This window comes from Cynocephalus volans, chromosome 7 (assembly GCF_027409185.1).
Source record: "Cynocephalus volans isolate mCynVol1 chromosome 7, mCynVol1.pri, whole genome shotgun sequence".
NCBI lineage: Eukaryota > Metazoa > Chordata > Mammalia > Dermoptera > Cynocephalidae > Cynocephalus > Cynocephalus volans.
The window spans coordinates 71,994,422-72,019,914 of NC_084466.1; the positions used below are offsets into that span (position 1 = coordinate 71,994,422).

The window sequence follows — 25,493 nt, forward strand, 5'->3', positions numbered from 1 at the left end:
AAATCTCAAAAAACAAAAAACAAAAACCAAATAAACCACTTATTGAAAAAAGAGCAAAGGACATGAATAGACATTTCTCAAACTAAGACATACAAATGGCCAACATGCACATGCCCAAGATCACTAATAATCAGGGAAATGAAAATTAAAGCCAGAGTGAGACATCACCTTACTGTTATCCAAAAGACAGAAAATAACAAATGCCTGTGAGGATGTGGAGAAAAAGGAACTCTCCTACATTGCTGGTGGGAATATAAACTGGTACAGCCATTGTGGAAGATTATAGAGATTTCTCAGAGAACTAAAAATTGAACTATCCTATAACCCGGAAATCCCACTACAGGGTATATACCTGGGGGAAATGAAATCAATATATCAAAGAGATACCTGCACTCCCATGATCATTGCAACACCATTTACAATAGCCAAGAGATGGAATCAAGCTAAATGCCCATCAGTGGATGGATGGATAAAAAAAACTGTGCTGTATACACACAGTGGAATACTATTCAGCTATTTAAAAAAGTGACATACTGTCATTTGCTGCAACATGGATGGAACTGAGACCATCATGTTAAATGAAATAAGCCAGGCACAGAAAGACAAATACCACATGATCTCATTCACACATGGAAGCTTAAAAAAAAAAAAAAAGTAATTTTTGTAAAAGTAGAGAGTAGAATAATGGTTACCAGAGGCGGGGGGCGGGGGCGAGGGGTCAGGGGAAAGCGGAAGTGGTGGATTAATGGGTACAAAGCCATTATCTCACCTTAAATGAAACATCATGCAGTACATGCATCTATTGAAACAACATACCATGCCCCACAAATGTATACAAGTAAACATTAAAAAAAAAAAAAAGATGAGTAAAAGTGACTGCTACGAATTATTGTATAAAATGAGATTGATGTGTTCATGAACAGTTCAACAAATTTAGAAGTCCTCCTGTGTGCCAAGCACCACACTGGGCACAGAATGAGAATACATGGGCTGTGAACTCTGGTCACATACAATATACTGGGAGACACAAGTGTACCAACAGCTATCCAAGAAAAATGTGCTAAGGTTGGAAATGTTTACCTGCTGTGGCTTCTGTGGGAAGGTGAGGGGAGTTTTGTTATTACTGAAATCCCTTCCAATCCTTGTTTTGCCCTGCACATTACATGCACAAGTATGCTTACACTACATACACTTCACACAGACGGACACACCACACACAGAGCCAATGTGTGAGCACATACAACCTCCCTTCAAACAGTATGAGATGTGTTTCTCCTGACTGTCTCAGAAAATGCTGCTTGGCAAGAGGAGTTTGAAACAGAAGACCAAACAGGTCTGTTAAATACATTATTTCTCTCAAGCAGCCCCTTTGAAATTCATGTTCTAGAGACACTGATCATGCATATGCAGCACTTTGCCCCCCAAGTTAGGCTGGCCTCCTGACATGCTAATCACACAGGAGCACAGGCCAGGTTAAGCTGTTAGCTAATCATTCCACATCCCATTGACTTCCATGGACCTAACAAGGAAGTGAACCAAGGGTACAGCTTGACTACCTTGCAGATTAAAAAATAATAAAGATAGAGCTTGTTTCAAGTGAAACAATAACATGGAGGTTCTCTGTTATAATAAGAAATGAAAAACATTTAAATAGTTTCTAGGCTTATAATAAAATATTTATTTACTGTTCAAAAGATAGGCAACCAATATCGCAGGAAAAGGTATGGACATCTTTTCTGACATTTTCTGGTCATTTCAGTTCTGTTGTTTATATAGAGAATGAAATATATTAATAGAGATTAAGTAACACAAAGAATCAAAAGCAACACGAGCTGAATCCAAATCCCTAGCCCAGTGCTCATCTAAGCGTAAGATGTTGCCACCCTATTTGAATATAAGAAATATAGGCTTGATTTGCAATCTACTCATTCAAGATAAGGTATATGGGCCATATGAGTGATATTAGGTAGATGGAAGGTGAGTGAAAGATGGGGAATTTAGTGTGACCTGGAGAGGACATTCCACAACAGTCCATGGTTGACATAGTGATGCCCTAATTCAGGACTCTGTCATTATCATCATGGTTATTGTCAAGGTTTAAATATTTATGTCTTGAGACTTAACCGTCAATATGATAGTATTAAGAGGTGGAGCCTTTAGGAGGTGATTAAGTCATTAGGATTAAGGACTTTATAGCAGACCCTTCACACAGCATTTGGTCCCCTTGCCTTTCTGCCTTCCATGATGTGAGGACACAGAAACAAGGCACCATCTTCGAAGCAAAGAGCCGCCCTCACCAGACACCAGAGCCAGTGCCCTGATCTTGGACTCCCCAGCCTCCAGAACTGCAAGAAATAAATTTCTGTTCTTTGTAAGTAACCTAGTCTGTGGCATTTTGTTACAGCAGCATGGATGACTAAGACAGTTATCATTGTTCTCAACAGCATCTCCAGCTCTGCACCACCAAACAGCCTCCTGACAGCATTCACTGTTGTCAGTCTCAGTGTGATCTTTGTAGAACTCTCACTTGGCCAGGTCACCTCTTGCTTAACCTATTACCTACAAGATGAAGTTCAAGCTGATTGGCATGACTCTTCTGTGATCTGTCTCCATCTATTTTCCACCACCCCTTGCCTCATACTTGATGCTCCAGGGTTAGTTCATCCTTTTAAGAGGACTCTCTTGTTCCCATCTCTGGAGCTCTGTATATGTTACTCCATTACTATAGTGAACAGATTCTGTTAATATTCGCTGAATAATCAAAATCATATTTTTGTGTTTGATCTGTAAGAAGCACTCAGGACATGCTCATTAGATGGGGCCATTAAATGTGGTGGTTAAAAATATCAGACTCTGGAGACAGACTCTCTGGGTTTGAATCACAGCTCTGACACTTGTGCAAGTTATTCAACCTCTCTGTTCCTCAGGTTTTCCATCTATACAACAGGAATAATAATACTCTAGGGTTTGGGGGAGAGTTAAATGAGTTACTATAGACATAAGGCACTTAAAACAGTAGCTGGCACATACATACTATATAAATATTTGCCATTTTGATTGTGAACAATGGGCATTAAACAGATACCTATCCTCAAGTAATGAAAAAGAAGCTAGAAAGAAAAACCATGTATATAACAAAAAAAAGATTAATAATTGAATTCAAAATATATTAGCATGAAACACAAAAACTAATAGGTAAGAAGTTTTTCCAAATTTCTGAAGAGACACAGACCATTTCAGACTCCAGGGTGGAGGCCATCAAAAACTTCATAGAGGTAGTAGGGCTTAGAGATTAGGGCCAGTGTTCTCAGCAGAGACTCTTTGGGCATTTGGCTCAGAACAAGGCTCTGTTGTATTGAGCTGTTTATACAATATGCCGCTGCAGACTATTAAGCAGCCTCAGACAGTATGGCACTCTCATTGTGACAACCGTAAATGCCATAAACATTTCCAAACATCTCCTAGGAGAATGTTATTACATCTGGTTAAGAACCTCTTGCAGATGGAGAAGAGTAAAAATAGGCATTTGAGGCAGGAAGAATATCACGACCAAAAGCATGGGTATAAGAATGTCCATAAAGTGTTTATCGATCAGGGTATAAAATGAGGCATAGCAGAGATATAATTCTGATAAAGACATCAGGGACCAAAATATGAAGAATCCTAAATGTTATGAGCTTAATGTCTGTGTCCCCGCTCCCCCGCCCAATTCGTATATTAAAATCCTAACCCCCCCAATGTCATGGCATTAAGAGGTGGGGCCTTTTGGAAGCAATTAGGTCATGAGGGTAGAGCCCTCATGAAGGGGATTAGAGCCCTTATAAGACGAGACACAACAGCTTGCTCTCAATGTCCCTGTTCTCCAGCACATGAGAATACACAGGAAGAAGGCTGCCACCTGCTAACCAGGAAGTGGGCCCTCAACAGAACCCAATCTGCCGGCACCTGGATCTTGAACTTTCCTGCCTCAAAAATTGTGAGAAATAAATGTTTGTTGTTTAAGCCACCCAGTTTATAGTATTTTGTTATAGCAGCCCAAGTTGAGTAAGACACATGATAAGTTAAGAAATTAGTCTGGAGTGCTCTGAGCATTCTCTCCCTATGCCTCATTTCCTGGAACTGAATGGAATGAATATAGTCGTGGAGTCAAAAGTCGGTTTGAATCCTACTTCTACCTTTTACTTGCTGTATAAGTCCTTTAATCTCAGCATCCATAAAATAAGTATATTAACAGATTATTGTAAAGAATAGAGAGGTATGTTTAATAAAGCACTTAGCAAAGTGTCTAAAACATGACTCACACCAAAAATGTGTTTGCTTTTTGAAATCATCCTCTGTTCTGCCATCACTTCAGGTTAAAAACTTGCACCTGGATAACTTTCCACTTCATTTTATTTTTAACTCTAAACACATCTGATTATCAAGTTTAGCGATTGGGAATGAATATATTTTGCTCAGAGTGTCTGAAACAAATTATAGTTTTGAGGCTCAAGGGAGACTACTCTTAAGGAGGCCACCCAAGAGTGGTTTATTTAGAATGCTTACAGCAAAGCATCACATGGAAGAAATTATCCTGTGCCTTGAATCTGGTAAGAGGAAAAAAGTGATTACTTTGGTAGGCAGGCTGGATTTTTTTTTTTTTTTTAATTTATGGCCTATCATACATTATTTTTTTTTTGTATTTTACTTAAAAGAAAGCTTTTAGAGGCAGATTTTTAAGTTTCCTATTTTGAGGTGTCATCAACAAATAGAAATGTACCTGTAATTGGCTCTGCTGCTTCAATTTCTCATTTAATATAAAGTCTCTATATCAATAGCTTCTTCCTGCTTACAATTTGTTCTTTTAGAGGATATTTTAGGCGCCCACACTTTTTGTATCAAAGGTGTTGTTGAATGCTGGGTGGAGCTCACAGTATCTTTGTTAAGTAGTATAGACAGTGAAAAGCAGTCTGGCTACTGGAAACAAACAAACAACTTTTCATTTGTTTAAATGATATGGTTGTGTACAGTAAAACATATAAGGCTATTAAACCTCACAAACGCAACCTTTCAGCCACTGTTGAAAACTCAAGCTGATGACTGAGGACTAATCATTAAAGTATGTGAATTGCTAGCCTGAAGTTCTGTTCTTTTTAGCTGTTTGCCTTTAGAGTATTGCTCTACTCTTTAGTGTTTCTGTTTGAGTGAGTAGGACTGAAGCCATGTTGGGAACTAAAGCCACTTGAGCTGTGGGAAGATTTTTAAAAGACCCTTTTTTTTCTCCTGTCTCCTGACTTTTCTTACCTTATTTGCTAAGTAGAAAAACAAGGCAGCTGAAAGCTAATCAATGCCTTGCAAAAATAACAGTTCTCCTTTGAAGCTTACAGGATTTCAAGGCCAGCAAAAGCACTGTAAAACTACATGAAGAGTTTGCAAAGACGGTGATTCCACCCCAAAGCTAATCAAAATCCTACAGAACCCTAAGATAACGTCAAGGATGATAACAGAAACCAGTTAGAACCTTGTCAAGACCTTGCACCTGGTTGTTTGCACAGAGCCCCCACAGCTCACATCCCTCTCTGTAGGGAAAATATAGGAAAATCGTCAGGGACCCTCAGATGTTCAGAATCTTGCCGAGCATTTGACATAAATATGCATGTGTGCCCAGGTGTTCCTCAGCTATTGATTTATGTAATTGAGTATGTGCATCCAGGTGTCCTGGGTTATGGACTTAGGTATAAAGGATGAATGGCTCTGATCCACGGTGCCCCCACCTCTTGGATGCCCTCAGGAGAGCCGCAGGGAAGCTGCTACTGCTGCTGAGAGGCTGTAGCTGCCATTTGCTGTCAGTGCCCCCGGGATGCCCTGAGAGGCCACCGCCTCTGCTGCTACTACTGAGGGACTGAGCTTGTGTCATCTGCCAATGGCTCCCAGGATATTTCCAAATTACCTAACATGGACCTACATGTGATGGGTCTGGGGACCCAGCCAGGCATGTAAGGGGTCTGTGACCCAGTCTGCAGAATGGGTCTGAAGGGTCTGTGGATCCTAGCCCTGACAATACAAATGGAAACTTAGCATAACTAAAATAATGAAATGTTTTGGCTTTAGTTATGAAATGCCTAGCCATACAATTAGCGTAGCAATAGCACTAACCTGACAATTGGCGTAGTCAATTAGCTTTACACCCTCCCTCCTGTTTTCCACTTCCCACTTCTTACTCCATAAAAACCCCTCCTCAGTAAAAAGCCATTGAAATGGTTATAGTCTGGGCCATCTCCTCAGCTGAATAAAGCTGCTTTCCTATTCCACCAACAATTTGACTTTTGAGTCATTTGTTTTTTGGTTTCTTCTTGTTGTTTGGATGGCAGTCAGCCAGACTTGGATTCACTAACATTTCCAGGGGAGGACCTACAGAAAAGTAAAACTCAGAGTGCCATTTGCTGCTTAACAGTGCTTAGCAATGGATTATTGTGAAAACTTAAGTGAAATTTGGGGATGGATAATGCATTTCATGTTCCATTCTATTTATTCCAATCCATTCAACTGACTGTTTTAAAATTATAGAGCTTTATTTATAAATTTCTAATTAGATTTGTGAATTGTAATTATGCATGCAAAGATTTTTTAGGACACATTTTGTATTTAATCAATAGCCTTGTCTGAAAAGCTATAATTGACAAATAGCAAGAGGTAGATTGTTATAGGTTGAATTACTCCCCTCCCCCTCAGTCCACTTTGTGTTGTTATAACAGAATACCACAGACTGGATGACCTAGAAACAATAGAAGTTTATTTCGTTCATGGTTCTGGAGGCTGGGAAGTCCAAAATCAAGCAGCCACATCTGGTGAGGGACTTCTTGCTTTGTCATCCCATGACAGATAGCAGAAGTATAAGAGAAGGTGAGAGGAAGAAAGAGAGAGAGATGAAGGAACCTCACTTATCCCATTTATTAGGACAACCCACTCCTGCAACAACTAACCTACTTCCACAATGAAGGCATTAATCAATTCATGAGGACAGAGCCTTCATGATCTAATAACCTCCTAAAGGTCCCACCTCTCAACACTGTTGTTGCATTGGGGATTAAGTTTCTAACACACAAACTTTGGGAAACATTCAAACCATAGCATCCCTCAAAAAAAGTTATGTTGTTGTTGTAACACCCAGTACCTCAGAATGCAATCTTACTTGGAGATAGGGTATTTTTGAGGCAATCAAGTTAAAATGAGTTCGTTGGGTTGTGTCATAAAGTAATATAACTGATGTCCTTATATAAAGGGGAAATTTGGTTTTTATAAAAAGTAGAAATTTGGACACAGACAGACATTCACAGAGGAAAGATGATGTGAAGAGACACAAAGAGGACCATCTGTAAACCAAAGAGGGATGCCTGGGTCGAGATGAAGCTGCAGGATCTATTTTTCCTCTTAGGCCTATATTAGTTTCCTCCTTTCCAATGTGAGTGCCTGTTATTGCTTTTTCTTGCCTTATTATACTGGCTAGAACTCCCAGTACTATGTTGAACAGAGAGGACAGCAAATGTCCTTCTTAGTCTTAGGCAGAAGGTATCTACTTTCTCACCATGAAGTATAATTTCAGCTGTAGGGTTTTTATAGTTACTCTATATCGAGTTGAGGAACTTCCGTTCTATTTTGAGTTTGTTGAGGCATTTTTTTTTAATCATGAGTGGGTGTTAGATTTTGTCAAATACTATTTGTGTCAACTTATATGATTTTATGACTTTTCTTTTTAGACTGTTGTGATGGATTACATTAATTGATTTTCAAATGCTGAACCAGTCTTGCATACATAGAATAAACCCTACTTGATCATGGTATATATATAAGGGGACTTTGTTGGGTCAAAAGATGTGATTAAATACTGTGGAACAGATAAGGAGTTTCATGGGATTGTTTTACATCAGTGCAGTACAATTGCCTGAATGGCCAATAAAATCTCAGTAGAGAAACTAGGTGTATTATGAGATTCTCGATGCCTGCAAAATGAATAATCAATAAGACTGACAAGATTGCATCACTCTTATCCAGATGTCCCTGAGGATGAAGGAGTTTCCTAACAGAGAGAGTCATGTTTATAGAGCCAGAGAGCATAAAGCCGTGCTATGCCACTGAATTTTTGCTTCTCTTAGCACTTGTTTCTACTTTTGCTCAATTCCCAGGACAGACAGAAACTAGGGTAGTATAGGGGGAGAAAGTGAGTATAAAAAGCGAAAAGGAAGCCCCAGGAGAGAAGTAGGGAGGACAAGTAATAGAATTTTGAATTAAGTTGGAAGCATTGATTATGGTTCTGAACTTTCAAATTTTTGAACTGAAATTCTGATAATTTAAATTGTTCTTACTACTTAAGAGTGATATGAAAAGTTATGAGACTATCTCAGTTTTTATCCAGAGACAGGGGAAGAACTTTCTCCAATGAATAGATTTTAACAGGGAGGTGAAAAACACAGATCGATGGCCTGAGCCCTGAAGGTTAAACAATACAGTCAAAAGTCAAAAGTTAAAACTACAGTTAAACCTGCACATTGTTGGTTAAGGGTTTTAGAATAGATGGCCTGTTGCTCACTAAGAGTTTACTTACTTTCCTTAGATGAGATTTTTACATTCATTTATTTACTTGTTTACAGCAATTCAAACAGCAGGATTATGCAAGTTCAAGATTAAATTGAATAGACATGTGATTGATAGCAATTCACCGGGTCTATCGTTGAGCACATAGCCCTCTGAAACCTTCGTTTCCCATTTCTTTGAGCAACAGTTTTCAAAAACTCAAGGATGTAGTTCCTCACAAACTCAATATGACCTTCCTTTTGGTAATTTACCTGTGGCAGTTATTTATTCATGCGTTGCCTCTTATGTTTCATTCTTACATAATGTGCACATAATGTGCACAAGGATAATTCAGAAAGTCCTAATCTGTCTATACATTTATCTAAAATAACAGAAGCTAGCACCCTCACTTAGGACTTCTCAAAATGTTTGTGGCACTGACAACAAAAATTACATACAGTTTATTTCTAAAACAGCTCATAAGTTGTAAATTGTGCATTTAAGAATTAATTTACTAAATCCAAGTGTTACTCAGCCAAACAAATATTGACATGATGTAGCATCACAATATGCTCTCAATAACAGCTCTTATATTACTAACAAGTTTTGCCAGAAAATCGAGATTGATGCCAAAAACTGGATATCTGTATTTGTCTGCCAACCTTGGCTGGTGTTTTGCATCCAGTGACAAAATTTCAACACGCTTTATATAGCAAAGCAGATGACAGGGCCTTGAGCCTACTTTTCAAATGTTCACAATTCTCTTTGTTGCTATAAATGTGTATATTTACTAATAGGGAGTCTGTAAGTGCAAGTGTTTATGTAGATTGCTGAATGTCAAATTTTTCAAGCTAAGTGAGATCACAGAAATGTTAAAAAGCAATCTAAGAGGCCCCTCCCAGATGTGCTCATTTTCCTCTTGGAAATATATTTCGATGTAATTCTAGAAAAAAATGACAATCATATAACAATTCACATTGCGGGTTTATGATCATACTGACCTAGGAGCCAATCTCATGTAAACTTGGACACATTAACCTAAGTGTCAGCTTCCTTAAGTGAAGAGATTAACAAAGGAATTTTTTTGAAGAGATTAAGATTTAAATGAGGTAATGTATGTAAAACGTCTAGCATTGTGCTCAGCACATAAAAAAAAGGTTTGATACACATCTTCCCAGGTGGGCTGTCCAGTTAGCTCAGTTGATTAGGGAAGGCCTTATAACATATCTTCACGTCCATGATTACTCCACTGAGTAATTCTGTTGTCTTTAAAATGTATAAAATTTAGAGAAGCCCAAGAAAAGGGAATGAAGGGGTATTAATGATATTTCATTTCCAGTATTTAACAATATCCAGCATTTAGCTAATAATTAATATCTTTAAATTGGAGAAATTTAGCACTTTTTAAAAAGTCATTAGTTCATTTCCAAGATGAAAAATTCCTACCACAAGAAATAGTGAGGAATAAGGGTATATTAGTTAATCAAATATTCTGGCTAGAGAAGCTACTATGTATGAGATATAAATAGTTCCAGTTTTCAAAGTATTCATTCTTTATGTAGCCTTTCATTTAAAAAGTACTTATTTATTATGGGCAAGGCAACTGGGAAACCCAGTTGCAGTCATTATCTTAGACTTTTATAAAATTTATAGTTTAAATTAGAGACAAATAATTCTATATTTAATAACTAGTATAGTGGAAAAATGTACAAAATGCACTGGTTGCTTAGACAGTTAAATATCTAACTCTGCTTGAGAGGAGTGAGGAAAGGTTTGATGGCTTTTGAAGAATGAGTCTAGATTTTCCAGGCAGACACATGGGGAAAGTAAAGTCATGAAGTATAAAGGCAAGGCACATCAGAGATACAAAATGTTATTTGTAGTTCAGTGCAGCTGTAGTGTAAATCAAAGAAGAAAACTGTAAGGAAGAGAGTAGTAACAGATGACTGTCAACAAAGATCGGTTCGGGAAGAGCCTCATATGTCATGAAAAGCTGCAATTGCAAGATATATAAGATTAAAAAAACATAAACTGTCTGATGGGACTTATGAATATTGGGGGATAGCTCCTGCTCCCACTAAGCCATCCTGTGAAATAGCACCAGCATCATCATTATTTTTGGTTGGTTTTTATTTAATGTTCTAGAATTTTATATTTATAGCATCATATTTATACCATGTATTAAAAAGTAGTGCCATCCATTATCATTACACACATATTCAGCATTCTGAAATGGAATTTAAGTCTTACATACTTTTTATTTTTAAATTTGTAATTCAATACATACAGTATATTGCAGAAAATGGATACTGAAAAATTCTCCTAGTATTAATGTGCAGAGTTCCAAAGTCAAAACATGGGTTCAAATTTCAAGTCTCAATTTCTTTAAGCCTCTTTTTTCTTCTATAAAATGGGGATAACAATTTGGCATTGTTGTGAAGACTGAGATAATACGTCAAATTATCCATCAAAATATCTAACACACAGTAGATGTTCAACTAATTTCTTTTGAATGAATTACATACATAAATCATTATTTTGTCTGTGGTTTTATAAATGTTCTTGGGAACATTAATATCAATTAACTTTGAATCAGTCCATTAAAGTATATTAATGCTTCCAATTCACAAATATTTCAAGGTCTTTGTGTAAAAAAGATGATAATTTTAATATCTTAATTTGGGGTTGGGGATATTACATGAGACTAAGTTTTCTTCCCATTAACTTTTCTTTTGAATCAATAATTAATTATAAGAAATAAAATATCTAAAAAAACTATTGACTTGGAAAACTTTAAAGGAGGCTTTACTTTACTACCAGTGAGTAAAGGAAACTGTTAGCTAGCATCTTTGCACTTAGTCAAGCTACTGAGAACCAAGCAGTGGAAAGTACACTGTCCAAGATTTTAGAACATATTCTAGTTACTCTGACCTTTCAAGCCACATTTAGTTCTTCTACAAAGTGAAAAGGCTGGCCTTCTCATTGATTCTCAAACTCTGCACAGCAGAAATCACCAGGACTGCTTTATAGAGACGTTCTTATAAATCATTCTGGACTTAATGAGTCAGAATTTGAGGGATGGTTTCCAGAAATCTGGATTTTTAATTCCCTAGATGACTCTGATAATCACCCAGGTTTGAGACCTACCAGCCTACTCAATTACTATAATCCCTTCTTCTTCTAAACTTTATTTTATCTTCCTGTAAAATGAATCAGCATTTGAAAGTACATACTCATTTCAATGACTTAGGTTCACTAATCACATTTGCCCGTTTTTTAAAAAACATTTGTTATGTACTCTCTCAATAGGTGTGCTGATTAAGAGCTATAATAAAGTCAGAGTAGACAATACGGTTTATAGTATAACAAAATGTATTTTCATAAGATATTAATTTTGGATCAATAACACATTTAAACTAAATATTTCAAAACATTCCGCACAAAGAACTTACAGATCACATTTAATAATAAAATGTCTAGTTGTTTAGTAAAATGTTCTGGAGAACTCACTACCATATAATTTACAAAACTAAAGAACAAATATATTAAATAAATCACTTCATGGCACAGGACACCATAAATGTATTTATGCAACACAACAGGCAGATTTTTGTGCTAGAAACAGAATGGAGGAAAATCTAAATTAAACCAAAAATTCAGAGAATGAGTATTCACATATTTCTGATTAATTGAGGCTTAATTTTATAATACAGGCCTCTGAGCATATTTTCTTTATGAAAATAAAACATCTTCAAACATCAGCAGTATACATCTCCACCTCAGCAAAGATTTTTTTTCCTTTGATAATTCAGAATCTTGCATTCATTTATGCACCTAGGACCTAAGAGGGAAGCTACTGAAACATCCTAAAATAAAAATTGGTCTTAGAGAGACTTTATTCACGAGTAATTTAGCAAATATTTATTGAAGGCCTTTTATATTTCTGGCTGTAGAAAGAACCCAACAGACACACTCCCTGCGTCCAGAGAGCTCACCATTTAGAATACAGCAAGAGAAGCACTGATTCTGAATCACAATGAGCTTTCACTTCATCTTTCAAGATTTGCACAGATACTGATTTCCTCTGGAAGGGCAGATAAAATCTTTTCTTACGCATATCAGTATTTGGATTCTCATGAGGGGCATTTTGAAGTCTGTATGTTGACAAGGCCTATACTTTGCTTTCTCTAATTTCCTTCTGCTACTTATGACTACGCAGTATTTTGTTTTCCCTTTCAGTTTTCCCCAATATATCCTCTGCAGTTTTGTCCATCCAGATGGGTTTTTCTGTGACACTTCACTACAGCTTTTTATTACCCTTTGCTCTTGTCCTGTGTTGCTTTCCTCTTTATCAGAAGCCCAGTCCCCATCTTTCCTTCCTGGCTTCTTATTCACTTGGGAGAATCTTGGCACATCCTTAAAAGTTGGGTCTTCAATAACTCATCAGCATTTCCTTGAGCTTTCTTGAGAACTTCAGATCTTCTTTGCAACAATAATCTCTTCCTGAATGCTATTTAGAAATATTATCTACAAAAAGACAATGGTTTCTTGAGACTACCTGTTTTAAAAGTTGTATTAAAAGAAATCGATAAAGGAATGCATAACTCAGCAAAAGATGCTTCTACTGTATTGTCAATTCACACGTTACAAGCACTGGATTCTACAAGATCACCATTAAAACTATTTGGTGTGGAACATCAATTTATACACAAAAGAGTTAGATAAAAAAATTCAATTTTTGGTTCTTTGACATTAAATTGAAATTTATATGACACATGAAGTTTGAAACTTGAAAAAACACATGAAAAAAGGTTAAGATTGATATGTCTATTGCTTTTATCATAAAACATATATTAAGAATCAAACTACTTATGAGTCTGTATATCAGCTGCTATCAAGCAAACTCTCATCCACAATCCATAATCCTTTTAAATTTTTAACTCAAAGACAAATATGTCAGATTCAGTAAATTTTAATTTTCCAGATGTTCTCAGAAAGAATTATCAAAAGCACCCTCCAGTTACAAAACACAGTCAGATAATCCATTTATTCCAAATGAACTACTAATTTGTGTTGTGAGGTAGCAATCAAAGACTGATCTGTGGTGGTGTACCCTCAATTCATAAGCATTCACCCTTCATGTGAAGAATCTGAACAAGAAGGAACAGAAGAGTCACCTGTCACTATTTCACTGACTCTAGGTGTTTTCATAGTATGTTAAACGGTTGATTATAATTTTATAACAACAACAAAAAATACCAATATTTATTTTGAAAGGTAATCAAATGTTCCGAAGTAGAAGATATTAACAACTTCCAACACGGTCTCTAGGAATAATTCGCAGTTCTGAACCATGCTTTAGAAAAACATTTCCTATACAAACAAACAAAACATAAAGTTAGATATCTAAAAAATGACAAGTTATCTTAATATTCCAATGATTATTATATACAATACATAATGTAGTGAAAAGTAGGTACAAAAGCTCAAGCATCATCAGAAACCAATTTCATGCTTTTTAAGTCTTGTTCCTACTCCTCTCACATCTTCATAATCTAAAAAATGTTTAAAATTTTAAGAACACCAGCATGAGAATGCTACTAAATACACTTAGCAAGTAACAACACGAACTAATTTAATCATGAATACTTGCTTTAATAAACAATAAAATACCCAAGGAGAGAAAAAAGAATAAATCTAAATTACCACAAATGACAAAAATTTAGATACCTTGACCTATTTTGGGTCAATTGCCTGTTGAGATTTTCTTCATGCCCAATGATATGAAAAATTCAATTTTTAAAGGTAATATAAAGGCAACATGTTAGGGTAAACAGTAATTCAAACTAATATAAACTTGAAAATTTCTAGAATAAGAAAAAACAAAACCTTTACTATTAAATTTAAAGGCATTTATACAAGAAAGCGTCTTACAATTTTCAATAAACCTTTTTAGTTTAATAAAATTACGCAATTAAAACTTGATTTAAGTAACAAAAATTTGCAATTTTAAATCATTTCTGATTTTCTATATGACTGAATTCAATCCTAAAGCCTATGAGGACAATACAATTTTGTTATAATGCAGAAGTACCTTAGCATATAATAATTTAAAAATAACTACTCCTCAAGAATAAGGGTACATCATATTAAAGCGTGCTTAATTTCAAAATATTATAATTATATTATAAATCCAAAGGGTACATTTAAAAAATATAAAACTACTTTTTTACAAGTTTAAAACTACTTTTTTAGAAAATTTATTTATTTTATTGAAACGTAATTGGTTATACATATTTGTGTGGTACAGAGTTGAATATCAGCACCTCTGTACAATGTGTGATGATCGAATCCGGATAATTAGCATATTCATCATTACAAAACATAATCATTTCTTTGTAACCCTTAACTAATTTCTATCTCCCTTCTCCACCTCCTGCCTCTAGTAACCAGTTTTGTTCTCTCCTTCTGAAAGTTCAGCGAATTATTGTGATTGTTGTTTCTTTCTCTCTCTCTTATATTTTTAGCTCCTGCTTATGAAAGACTGTTTTTAAATAAGTACAAGACTTGACCCTGACTGCTTGTTAGGAAATCAATGTATAACTTTATATATCACTAACCAGCTTGAAGCTCTTGAGTGTAGACTCAGCCCTTCGAAATGTGAAATGACTACACTTCTTTAAAATAATACTAGTAGCTGACTAGCCCTTACTGAATGCTTGCTATGGAAAAGGCAAACTTTTAAGCACTTTACATGCACTACCTCACAATACCTGATGAGGTAGGTCAAAATCATTATTCCTCTAGAGCACAACCTTACCTTCAGACTTTTTGTTAAATGTATTAATTAAATACTTTTAATGCTTAAGCCACTGTTAGTCACGTTTTCTATTACTTGTAGCCAAAAACATACATAATTAATATACATAATGAAACAAATTATACTCAGACACATAGGTAGACTGCTATATAATTCCTAAACAACAGCTACCTCCTATTAACATCCTATCAAGTATAATTAGAATAAATTAAATATTCAGTATCAACTGACACATACAACCCCATCCACACCTTCATGAGTATTCAAATAGATACTCACCAGCCGTCTGTGCAGGATTTATTCCTATTCCATCTATAAAATAAATTGTAAAATCACGTAAGTTATTTCTAAAGCTAAAATGGAGATTTACCAAAATGTGTGGCTGTGTACACAGGTACAAGTCAAACAGTTTAAATCCCAGAACATGAGTGACAATCTTTCAGGTAAGTTATCTGTCTGTTGAAGTCTGTTATTATTATGCATTATGCATTTATACACATGGACGGATTAGACAAGATGTCTGTCAATGCAATGATCTTGATAAGTTCTGTGGAAGATAGGTTTTTAATTCTACTTTGTCAAATATAGTGAAAAATAATGTTTATTTCTTCCAAAAAGCTAAAAGCAGCTTCAGTATGCCATTAAACATTTCCATATTGCTCTGAGGCATAAAATCTTAAGGCTGGGAGAACCCATAAAGTCTTTCAGTTCAAGTTCCACTGACACTTGAAAGTTTCAAAATACTCTCCTAAGAGTTACTCATTTGTGAACCTAAAATTTTCTAAAAAGTAGGCCAGCTTTCTTCTAAATGAAGAAACACTTCAATGTGACAACATACAGAATAGTTTAGAGTAAGAAATTCTGTCATATCTAAGTTACATCATGCTACTGCACATGGACCATTCACCAGTGCTCATCAACATTATTTTGTATACCTGAAAGACAGTCAAGCCCTCCCTGCAGTCTTTACTCCTCATCTTATTATCATACTATTTTCTTATAGGACTAGTTCCATCATAACTTAATTATTATCAGTATCACAAGGTATTCATGTATTTAATTACATACCTAACTGAATAAAATCCTCATTATTGCAAGCCTATAAGAAATAGTTTTCTATCAGGAAAGGAATAACAAGGTATAGCAAAGGTACATTCCTGCTTAAGTTTCTATATTCTAAAGCATTTACTAATACAAATTTACTTATTAACACAAAACCTTGCTAAAAAAAAAAGGGAAGTTATTTTCAGTAATAATCTGGCATGACGTGGTGAGAACACAAGATATAATAAAGTGCTATACTACACCAAAAGCACAAAGAAACTGAAAAGAGCTAATTATGAACAATAACAATGACTTAGTGTTTATGTCAGATATTTGGGGCTTTTTGTATTTAAGTCAATTTTAATTAATTTGATTCCTTTTAAACAATGTCTCTAACTCTGAGGTAATAAATAGTTTTAAAATGAATTCTTACCATTGGTAATAATTGCACTTGTTGCTGCAGGAACTTTAAACTAAAAGGGAGAAAAGAAAAATATGAATATACTCATATGTTTAATTATAAAAGATGATTAGCAAGGATAGTTCCAAAATGTGATTTATATTTTAGAATAAGTGACACCATCAAAGAAAGTAGTATAATTTGCTTTATCTTTAAAGAACAATCCTGTACTCTAAATAGTGCATTTTGACTGTATTTAGGACACCAATGATTATAAAATGCACCTTACTTTATGAACTACAAAAAAAGAAAAATACTGTCAATCCATAATCCAATCAATGTTCACTCTTTCAGACTTAAACATGTCGCTTTTATCATGTATAATTCTCTTGAATAAGCAAAAAATATAGCAAAATAAATTGTTGAGATGATTTCTAAAATTTCTTCTTAGAAATGGCAAGTTCCAAACAGATGCTTTCTTATGTTTAACAGGAGGTACCTACAGAAGATTTTCAGGTAACAATCAAAGCCTGTACTCTTTCCTCAAATTCTCTTTCAATGATTTGCTGATTTAAATCTTAAGGGGTTGCAATAGTCCAATTATGTCACCAGGAAATAAATAATCAAGTTCAGTTAGTGCAGGCGACGTCAACTAGACAATTATGTGATTGCCACATGACTAACAGTGACAGCCAGACTCCCCAGATATATTTGAGATGTTGTAAATAAATGTGCTTTTTGGATCAAATAAATGTGGCATGGAACTTATTGGTAGCTAAAAGGTACACCCCATCTCAACGTTCTAGAGACCAGCAATTGTCAAAGTGTGTTCATGTCTTCACAGTTTATTCATTTAGCCAACAAATATTTATTAAGCATGTCTTTGCTATGGACTAATTTTATAGATATTACAGTTGAGTTTTGTGATCACATAAGTTTGGAAAACACTACATTAAACTAGTGGTCTTCTCAAAAGCCTTTAGTATACTACCAATATGTAACTCCAAGAAGGAAATTGTGAATGAAAGGTTTTCCATACTTTTTGGTCACTAATCCCAGTTTTTCATGGCTTTTTTCAGTGGTACTAGTTTTTGTGTGGTTCAAATTGTCTGCGAAATACTACTCTAGGCATTTATAACGGTCCCATATACATGCTTGAGAAAAACATCTTAAAGCTCATTTTAAATTATGAATTCAAGAATCAAGTTTTTAAAATTAAGAACTTAACCATGCATAAGAACAATTACTTATTACACTATTACGTACCTATTAAACAAATAATTTTACTGTCAATGTAATACATTCTTAATTGTAAATGTCCTTTTAAAGATTGAAACATTTTTAAGAACTTCAAAATGCACTTAAATAAATTTCAAAATACTTCAAAAATACTTTGTGGAAGGTATAATCTCAATAAAACTTTGATTAAACAAAACTAATTATAGGGCATCTCAGATTTTCCAAACCAGAATCCTACAAAGTTTTAAGTTACCTACTGAGTCTTATTTTTAGATCATGCTGTAAGCTATACATTTCCTTAGTCACATCCATATAGTGGCAACATATTTTATGCACTTGAAAAACCAAAAGAAATTGCTCACGAAGTTTTTTCCTTCTGCATAATGGGGAAGCAGTGGTTAAGCTGAAATGTGGGGAGACATCACCAGTGACATAAAGTAGAGTAATACTCAGAGCTGGCCAGTTAGCTCAGTTGTTAGTGTGGTACACACAACACAGACGTCAAGGGTTCAGATCCCCATACCACCCAGCCACCACAAAAACCACAAAAAACAAAACACAGTAACGCTCTTTTTTTATATTAGAATGCTGACAAGTTTTCTTCTGGGTGTCATGTTTATTTTATGCTCTTCAGTTTTCATTTATTTTCTTCCACAGATCCTATAATTCTTCTAATTTAGGACTGTAAGAGGCTCCTTCTCAAGTTTTATTATTCCCAGTCATGTGCTGGAGAATTTTATTATTGTTTATTGAGAGAATTTTACCAGAGATTTAAATCCAGACTCTTGGTTTCTCAAGACAACTTCTGTTCTCACTGAAAGATTCCACAATGTCATCTTGTGAAAGCTCCTTTCACAAGTGCCCGAAAGTCATATCCTTTCCAAATGTGTAACACTTGTGATTCATAATAATTATAAGCTACATTAAAATCTTAATCAATATATGTGGTTGTGTGATGTTTGTTAGTTTATTTTCTACCACATGTCTGTTAAGATTTTCTTCTACTTTCATTAGAAGATCAAGATCACAACAAAGGGAAAACTAGAAAATAACTACAAAATATATTATAATAATATTAATTATAGCTTATAATGACCTACATCTTAAATCTGGAATTTGTGGAATCTGCTATGCCCAGACCAGAAATATTTCTTAGAACTTATCTGTGCAGCAAAAAGTAATAACAACGTTGTATTCAAACGTGTGTCCCATCTCATTTTATATATTCTTTCTCCACGAAGAATAGATCAAAATTGACTGTAAAACATGTACTACAACACTGCATTTTAATTCTGAATGAATGACAAATTATGCTAGTGGTCCCCGACAATAGCATACAAGGAGCTATGAGCACTGACAGGTTGGCCTACTTCCTATTAATCACCTAAGTACATGGCAGCATCATGAATTAAGCTGGTTTCCTATTTATTTAGCTACTAAAATTATTTTTCTGTGATTATAAACTTTTCTAAAGATTCTAAACCAAAACATTTGGATTGAGTTACTCTGTATTTATTTAGCTCTTCTAACTTCACCAGAAAATTTTGTAAAATGATATATTTTTACTCAAAACCACTTAATCAGATAGGAAGGACAAACATTAACTATTCCCATTTTACATATTAAGAAATTGAGGAAGACAGAAACTGAGCACACTTTTTCAACTTCCATACTTACTTCTTCTGCTGCAAACTTTAAGACTGCTGTGAAAGGTGTACTTTCAGGAACACTGAGTCTGCAAGAAGAATTAAAAAAAACAAAAAAGTTGATTTTTTAAAAAAATGCCCTGTTATTCCTTATTTCCACTACTATAGCTGACCTGACCAAAGCTGTCTTTCGAATTTCAAAGCTGGCTATTTTGACTGCACACTATATTTAACTCTAAAAAAAAGTACCCTTAGAGCTGAGATGGTGCCCAAAACTCTACTTGAAAATTAACAACCTTTACAGGTGTAGATTTATATATTTTTAACACTTTGGTACAAGTAAGTCTAGCATATGGGCTGCTGTCTGTTTCTAGAGACAGATTTCAAAAATGAAATCTCTCCTTAATCCCCAGTCCATTTTACTACCTCCCATCTAATCATCTTTTCACCCAAAGCACTGTAATGTCATCATTTTCATTATAAGTAGAGACTACCTGAGAAGCATCATTAAATCATAAAACTTTTGATACATCGTCCTGTGCACTCTTAATAATCTAAAATAGTAGACCAAATTGATAACAATGAATAAATTTACTACAGCAAAATGCCAATAATAAAGTGATTTTTTCACCTTTTACACTATCATTTGAAAAAGCGCTTAATATAACCTGAAATAACATTGTAAAGAGTGATGTGTGATTTGCTTAACTGACTTGTATAATGGCAAGTATATTAAAGATCACTGATAAACAGATTTTTTAAAATGACTTAGTCCCAGGGTCAATCCGTATGTATCTTCCAATTTAAAAACTAAAAAAGAAGTGGACATTATATCCTAAGAAAACACTTAAAGACACAGTAAGAGGTTTTCTTTATGAAAAAAAAAAATAAAATAAAATAATTCTCTTTGAAACTTCTGTTTGCCACCACCGTATTATTCTTTAATGTCTTAATACCAACTATCATTACGTAATATTCTCCTGTATATTCCAAGGTTCCTCACTTAGTCTACAGGTCTCTGAACCTAAGAATCATTATATCAGCCACAGCACATTATACTGGCTTTCAGTAAGAGAAGTGTGATTCTTGGTTGGCCCCATTCCACTCTTCTGAAATACTGTTAAAGCATGAAAATGGGTACTATTTTTTCCCCTTTCTTTCCTCTTTTTTTTGCGGGGGGGGGGGAGGTGAGAATAAAAACAAAATTCTAAAGGCTATCCATTTGTTTAAAATATACCTAATAAACTGGCAATGTGATATTTCACAAAGTAGGTGACAGTATTTTGCAGGTATTTCTGCAGTACATCTACTACAGAACCTGAGATTAATTTTCCTAAAACTCTCCCTCAAAAGAACTTCCAAAACCTTGGGGATTCGATTAACTTTTGAATTGGGGACTTGAAAATGTCCTTGCAATATAACTAGATGTCATAATGATCTTCATTAAAATAAGTTTCTACCCATATACTAAGTTGGTGAGACTGTCCATAGACAAGCCAGTACAAGATAAAATAAAAATACATTTTTTTTTGTCTTTTTGTGACCAGTAAGGGGATCGCAACCCTTGGCTTGGTGTCGCCCGCACCGCGCTCAGCCAGTGAGCGCACCAGCCATTCCTATATAGGATCCGAACCCGCGGCGGGAGTGCCGGTGCGCTCCCAAGCGCTGCACTCTCCCGAGTGCGCCACCGGGACGGCCCAATAAAAATACATTTTAATGCATGTTCTTATTGGCAGAAAATTAGAGGAACTGAGAATAACTGTGACCCCACAGACCTTATCTAGATTTAAACCTACTGTGTTTACCAGTCAACATCATTTCATAAAATTGGTACTTAAATTATACTAGTGTTTTGAAAAAAAAAAAAATGGGAAATATCCTTTGAATTAAAATGAATTTTTGAAGTAAATTATTGGCATCCTTTGTTCTTTTAATAAATATCTCATATAAACAAAACAACACAACTTGACAAGTGTTATTATAAAGACTAAGATCACAGATTCTATAGGAAACTAAAGAAGAGAGAGATTAACTCCCTGGATAGTTACAGAATCTTCACTGAGGAGAAATTTTTATTATTAAGGATGTTATTTTTTGAGAAGCAGTGGTCACAAGACTGCATTTCAAGCACAGAAAAGAACCTGTAAAGGTAGGAAGGATTGAGAGGACTAGCTTATCAGTGTGGAGAGGATGAAGCTTTAAGTGATGACAATAGTAAGGAAGGGAGAAGAAAAGGTGGAAAATAAGACTGAAGAGAAAGATTCTAAGAAGATTGAAAGAGCCAAAGTATTGTTATTTTTTCCTATAAATAAAAGAGAATGCTTAATTTCTACATTTTTGTAACCTAGTGTCAATAACAATAATTAATCTATCAACAAGCAAAAAAAGTAAAAAAGAATAACTCTGACATCCCCCAGAATAAATTTAGAACTGAAACATTCTTTCCAAAATTCAACTATTAGTAATGCTTAACTCAAGGAAAGTTTCTCTATTAAAGTATACGTTTACCTGCTTCACAAGTAAAAAGTGACATTAAAAAGTTAAAATATGCTTTTTCACAAACCTTAGTGTTATTTTTACTAATATGCAAATGTTAGTTGTCATTTACTTTGAATAGGAAATATAGCATAAGTACCTTACACATATATATACATGTTATGCATATTTTACACATACACAGATCCATATATAGATTATACATACTCATCCAACTGTACAAATACTTGTACACATATACTAAACAACAGTGTACTGAATTCATTCAGTCACCATGTATTAAGCAATGTTCGAGACACTCTTATAGATATTAATATTGTCCTACTCTGTCCTCTTTCTCCCTCCCTACTCCTCACTTTTTCTTTCTAGAGCACATTTACACATTGATGGGAACAGTCCTTTGTAGAGGGAGAAACCAGTGATGAGAAAAGAGGTGTCTCTTGACTATCTACTTTAATCTTGAGAAGATGAAAATAGATGGGATCTAGCCCAAGTGGAACAATTGGCTTTTCATAGGAGTAAAGTCATGTTTTCCATTGTAACAGGATGTGAGACCAAAATTATGGGTTTACAGATGTAGTGATAGGTTAGAGGCATGGAAATATGAGAGAATTTCCCCAATAGCTTGAGGGTAAGAGGGATACGAGTTAGGGAAAAATGTCTGAAAGGAAATTTTAAAAAAAGAAAAAATTATTCCTGGTAATAAAAAGGAAAATAAACAAACTTGTAAAATGTAGTAGAGTGCTAAGTACTATTAAGTGCAGCCATGAATTTTACGTAAAATCCATCAACCTGATTGTGTTATTTTCTGCAGAGATATTCAGCTATTTACACAGAATACAAATGGTTGGGTTCAGAGTTGGTGTTGCACCAAAAACGCTGGGGAGAAAGAGGTGGGCACCAGAGTTGAGGGTTGTTAAACAAAAATTATGGAAGGCCATTGTTTTAGACCAAGCTTCTTCTGCACTGGGCCCTAACGAATGAGACCAAACCAAAATGGAGTCACTCACACTAAATGCCACCTAAACAGACAGATCCCGAAACAGACCAGTTCTTCCTGAAAACAGGAGATGCCAGTCTACCTGAGTCAATGTATAAAAGAAAATCCCCTCTGCTTTAACTCTTAAAAGGTAATCCTAAGTGCACTCATGTTAACTAATCAGTTTATTTTCCTATTTTTCTGTTTCCTCGTTTCTATCCCACAAAACCCACTATTCTTCCACTGCCTAAAGGGAAGCCCTATTCTATTTTGTCAGAACGGAGGCTGTCCTGATTCATTCATTGTAAATAAAAGCCAATTACATCTATAAATTTGTTGTGATTTTGTCTTTTGAAAAGATGTTTGCAAGAAAATGATTTAAAGATGGTCCATGTACTCTAAGCTGGATAAGGAAGAAATGAGTGGGGTAAAGCATGGGGGAGGGGATAGTAGTGGATTAAAAATTTGTGAGATCAATGCATTAAAAAGAAAAATTGTGGAACAGATATTGGTAGAGATGGAAAGAGAGAATGTAGTTATCCATAAGATAGTACTTCAAAATGACATTTCAGAGGTGGAGCAATTATTGGAGATCTTACAGTTCTAGGCTGTGACCATGAATAGTTGAGATAAGGTGTAAAAGGGAAACTTTAAAGATGAAAAGTTTAAGGGGGCAAATGACTGAAAGACTGCATGGGTCATGGATGGGTAAGTCACTGAAACTGATGGCAACTGTTACCAGTTCACTGATTATATTAATTATACCTAAAATCCTATTGAAGTCCTGTTCTTTGCTACATTTTGTGGGAATTTCAGCTGCAATAACCTCAAGAGTGTTTACTTAAAATCACAGAAAGGTCCAGATGATATGTAGTTAGTACCGTGTTAATCCACCATTCAAGTGCTAATGAATAAGAAAAAGCCCCACATCAGTAAATTGCCCTATTTTCATAATTACCACTCCTACTAAACACGCTTTATTAAATCCCAACACAGAAAGAGTGTGATGAGGCTCATTACTTTGCGATATCCCATTGCTGAGCCACTCATACTCAACAAAAATTAAAAGACTGACAGAAACAAACGTTCAAGTAATTCCAGAGTCTGGACTGGGATGTCTTCCCTAACTTCCTCTAACAGCTGGTCAAAGCGGTGCAAGGCCTTTTTAAACACCAGCAGATCGGGACTGTTTAAGAATCCCAGCAAATTACTAGAGCCTTGTCCACATGTCCTCCCGCTCCAAAGGCCACCATTAATTACGAGGGGAGGTCACTGATCAGCAGAAACGCTGCCGTCACCCTCCCGCTCCCTCGTGCCAGGCCCAAGCTGACACTCAGGAAAGCAAGCACAGGACCTCTCCTCTCAGGCCCCGGCGGGAGAGGCTCCTGGAAGACACAGGCGGAGATGCAGTGGGGGAAGAGGTGCAGGCTGTGTGGGGTGGTTGTTATTGGCAAGCCTCCGATCACCCCAGTCCAGCCCAGCCAAGGCCCGGCCCTGCCCAGCCCCAAGAGGTCCACAGCCTCCGACCTACTCACACTTTATACGGCAGTCGCGGGTCCGAAGTCAGCGTGATCTTAAAGGAAACCTTCGACCTAATAAAGAGAGTGGGAGAGAGTTAAGGTCGGGCAGCGGAACCAGACAGGGATCGGGGCGGTTGGCAAGCAGACACATCTTACATGGTGGAGCCGGCCTGTACAGACACCCGCCAGCTCCGCCCGGAAGCCCCACTTCCTCCGCGGTGCGGGGGACCGCCTCTCCCCACTCAGGTCCACGTCTCCCTCAGCAAGCTGGGGACTTCAGAGCTGCTGTTGTCCAAGGCACTGCCTGAAAGTCAGCTCCAGACGCTCATGCCAGGCCGAGCCTCCAGCTTACAAATAGCGACTGCTTTTGCGTTTATGTCTCCGAAATGATTCTACGAATCATATGGAGAGAATATTTTTCTAACTTCAGATATTTGCTGCTATATTTTTCGTCGGGCAGCACAAGCGTGCGCATAGAACAGAACTCTAGGTCCCAGCCGACAGCTTGGGGCGGAAGTAAGGATATGAGGTAGGTAGATGAAGAGTGAGGCGACTGGGGGCGGGGCTAAGGGCGGGCCTTGGATGGTGGGCGGGGCTTAGACGGACGCGCTCCGAAGTTGCTATGGCAACCTGCGGGCAGGGACGTTTGATTGACGCCCGAGAAACTGAAGTCCCAACCCAATGGTATCATTAGTTTTCTTACGCATTTCTGGCAACGCAATCCTATTACATCTTTTACGTTCCTCATTTTTTTCCCCTTCACACTTTACTCCAATACTGATTTCTGACTATTTAATTG

The 25,493-nt window shown here is 35.9% G+C and overlaps 1 protein-coding gene across 1 annotated transcript; it reads right to left on the minus strand.

Moving 5' to 3' along the window:
• Window positions 1-13,155: 13,155 nt before the first annotated feature.
• UFM1 (ubiquitin fold modifier 1) lies at window positions 13,156-24,926 on the minus strand. The gene is made up of 6 exons (XM_063102984.1): window positions 24,851-24,926; window positions 24,710-24,766; window positions 19,731-19,788; window positions 16,848-16,887; window positions 15,650-15,682; window positions 13,156-13,923 (listed from the first exon to the last, which is right to left on the minus strand). Coding segments are annotated over exons 1-6 (258 nt in total). The 5' UTR covers window positions 24,853-24,926; the 3' UTR covers window positions 13,156-13,855.
• Between the last annotated feature and the right edge of the window lie 567 nt (window positions 24,927-25,493).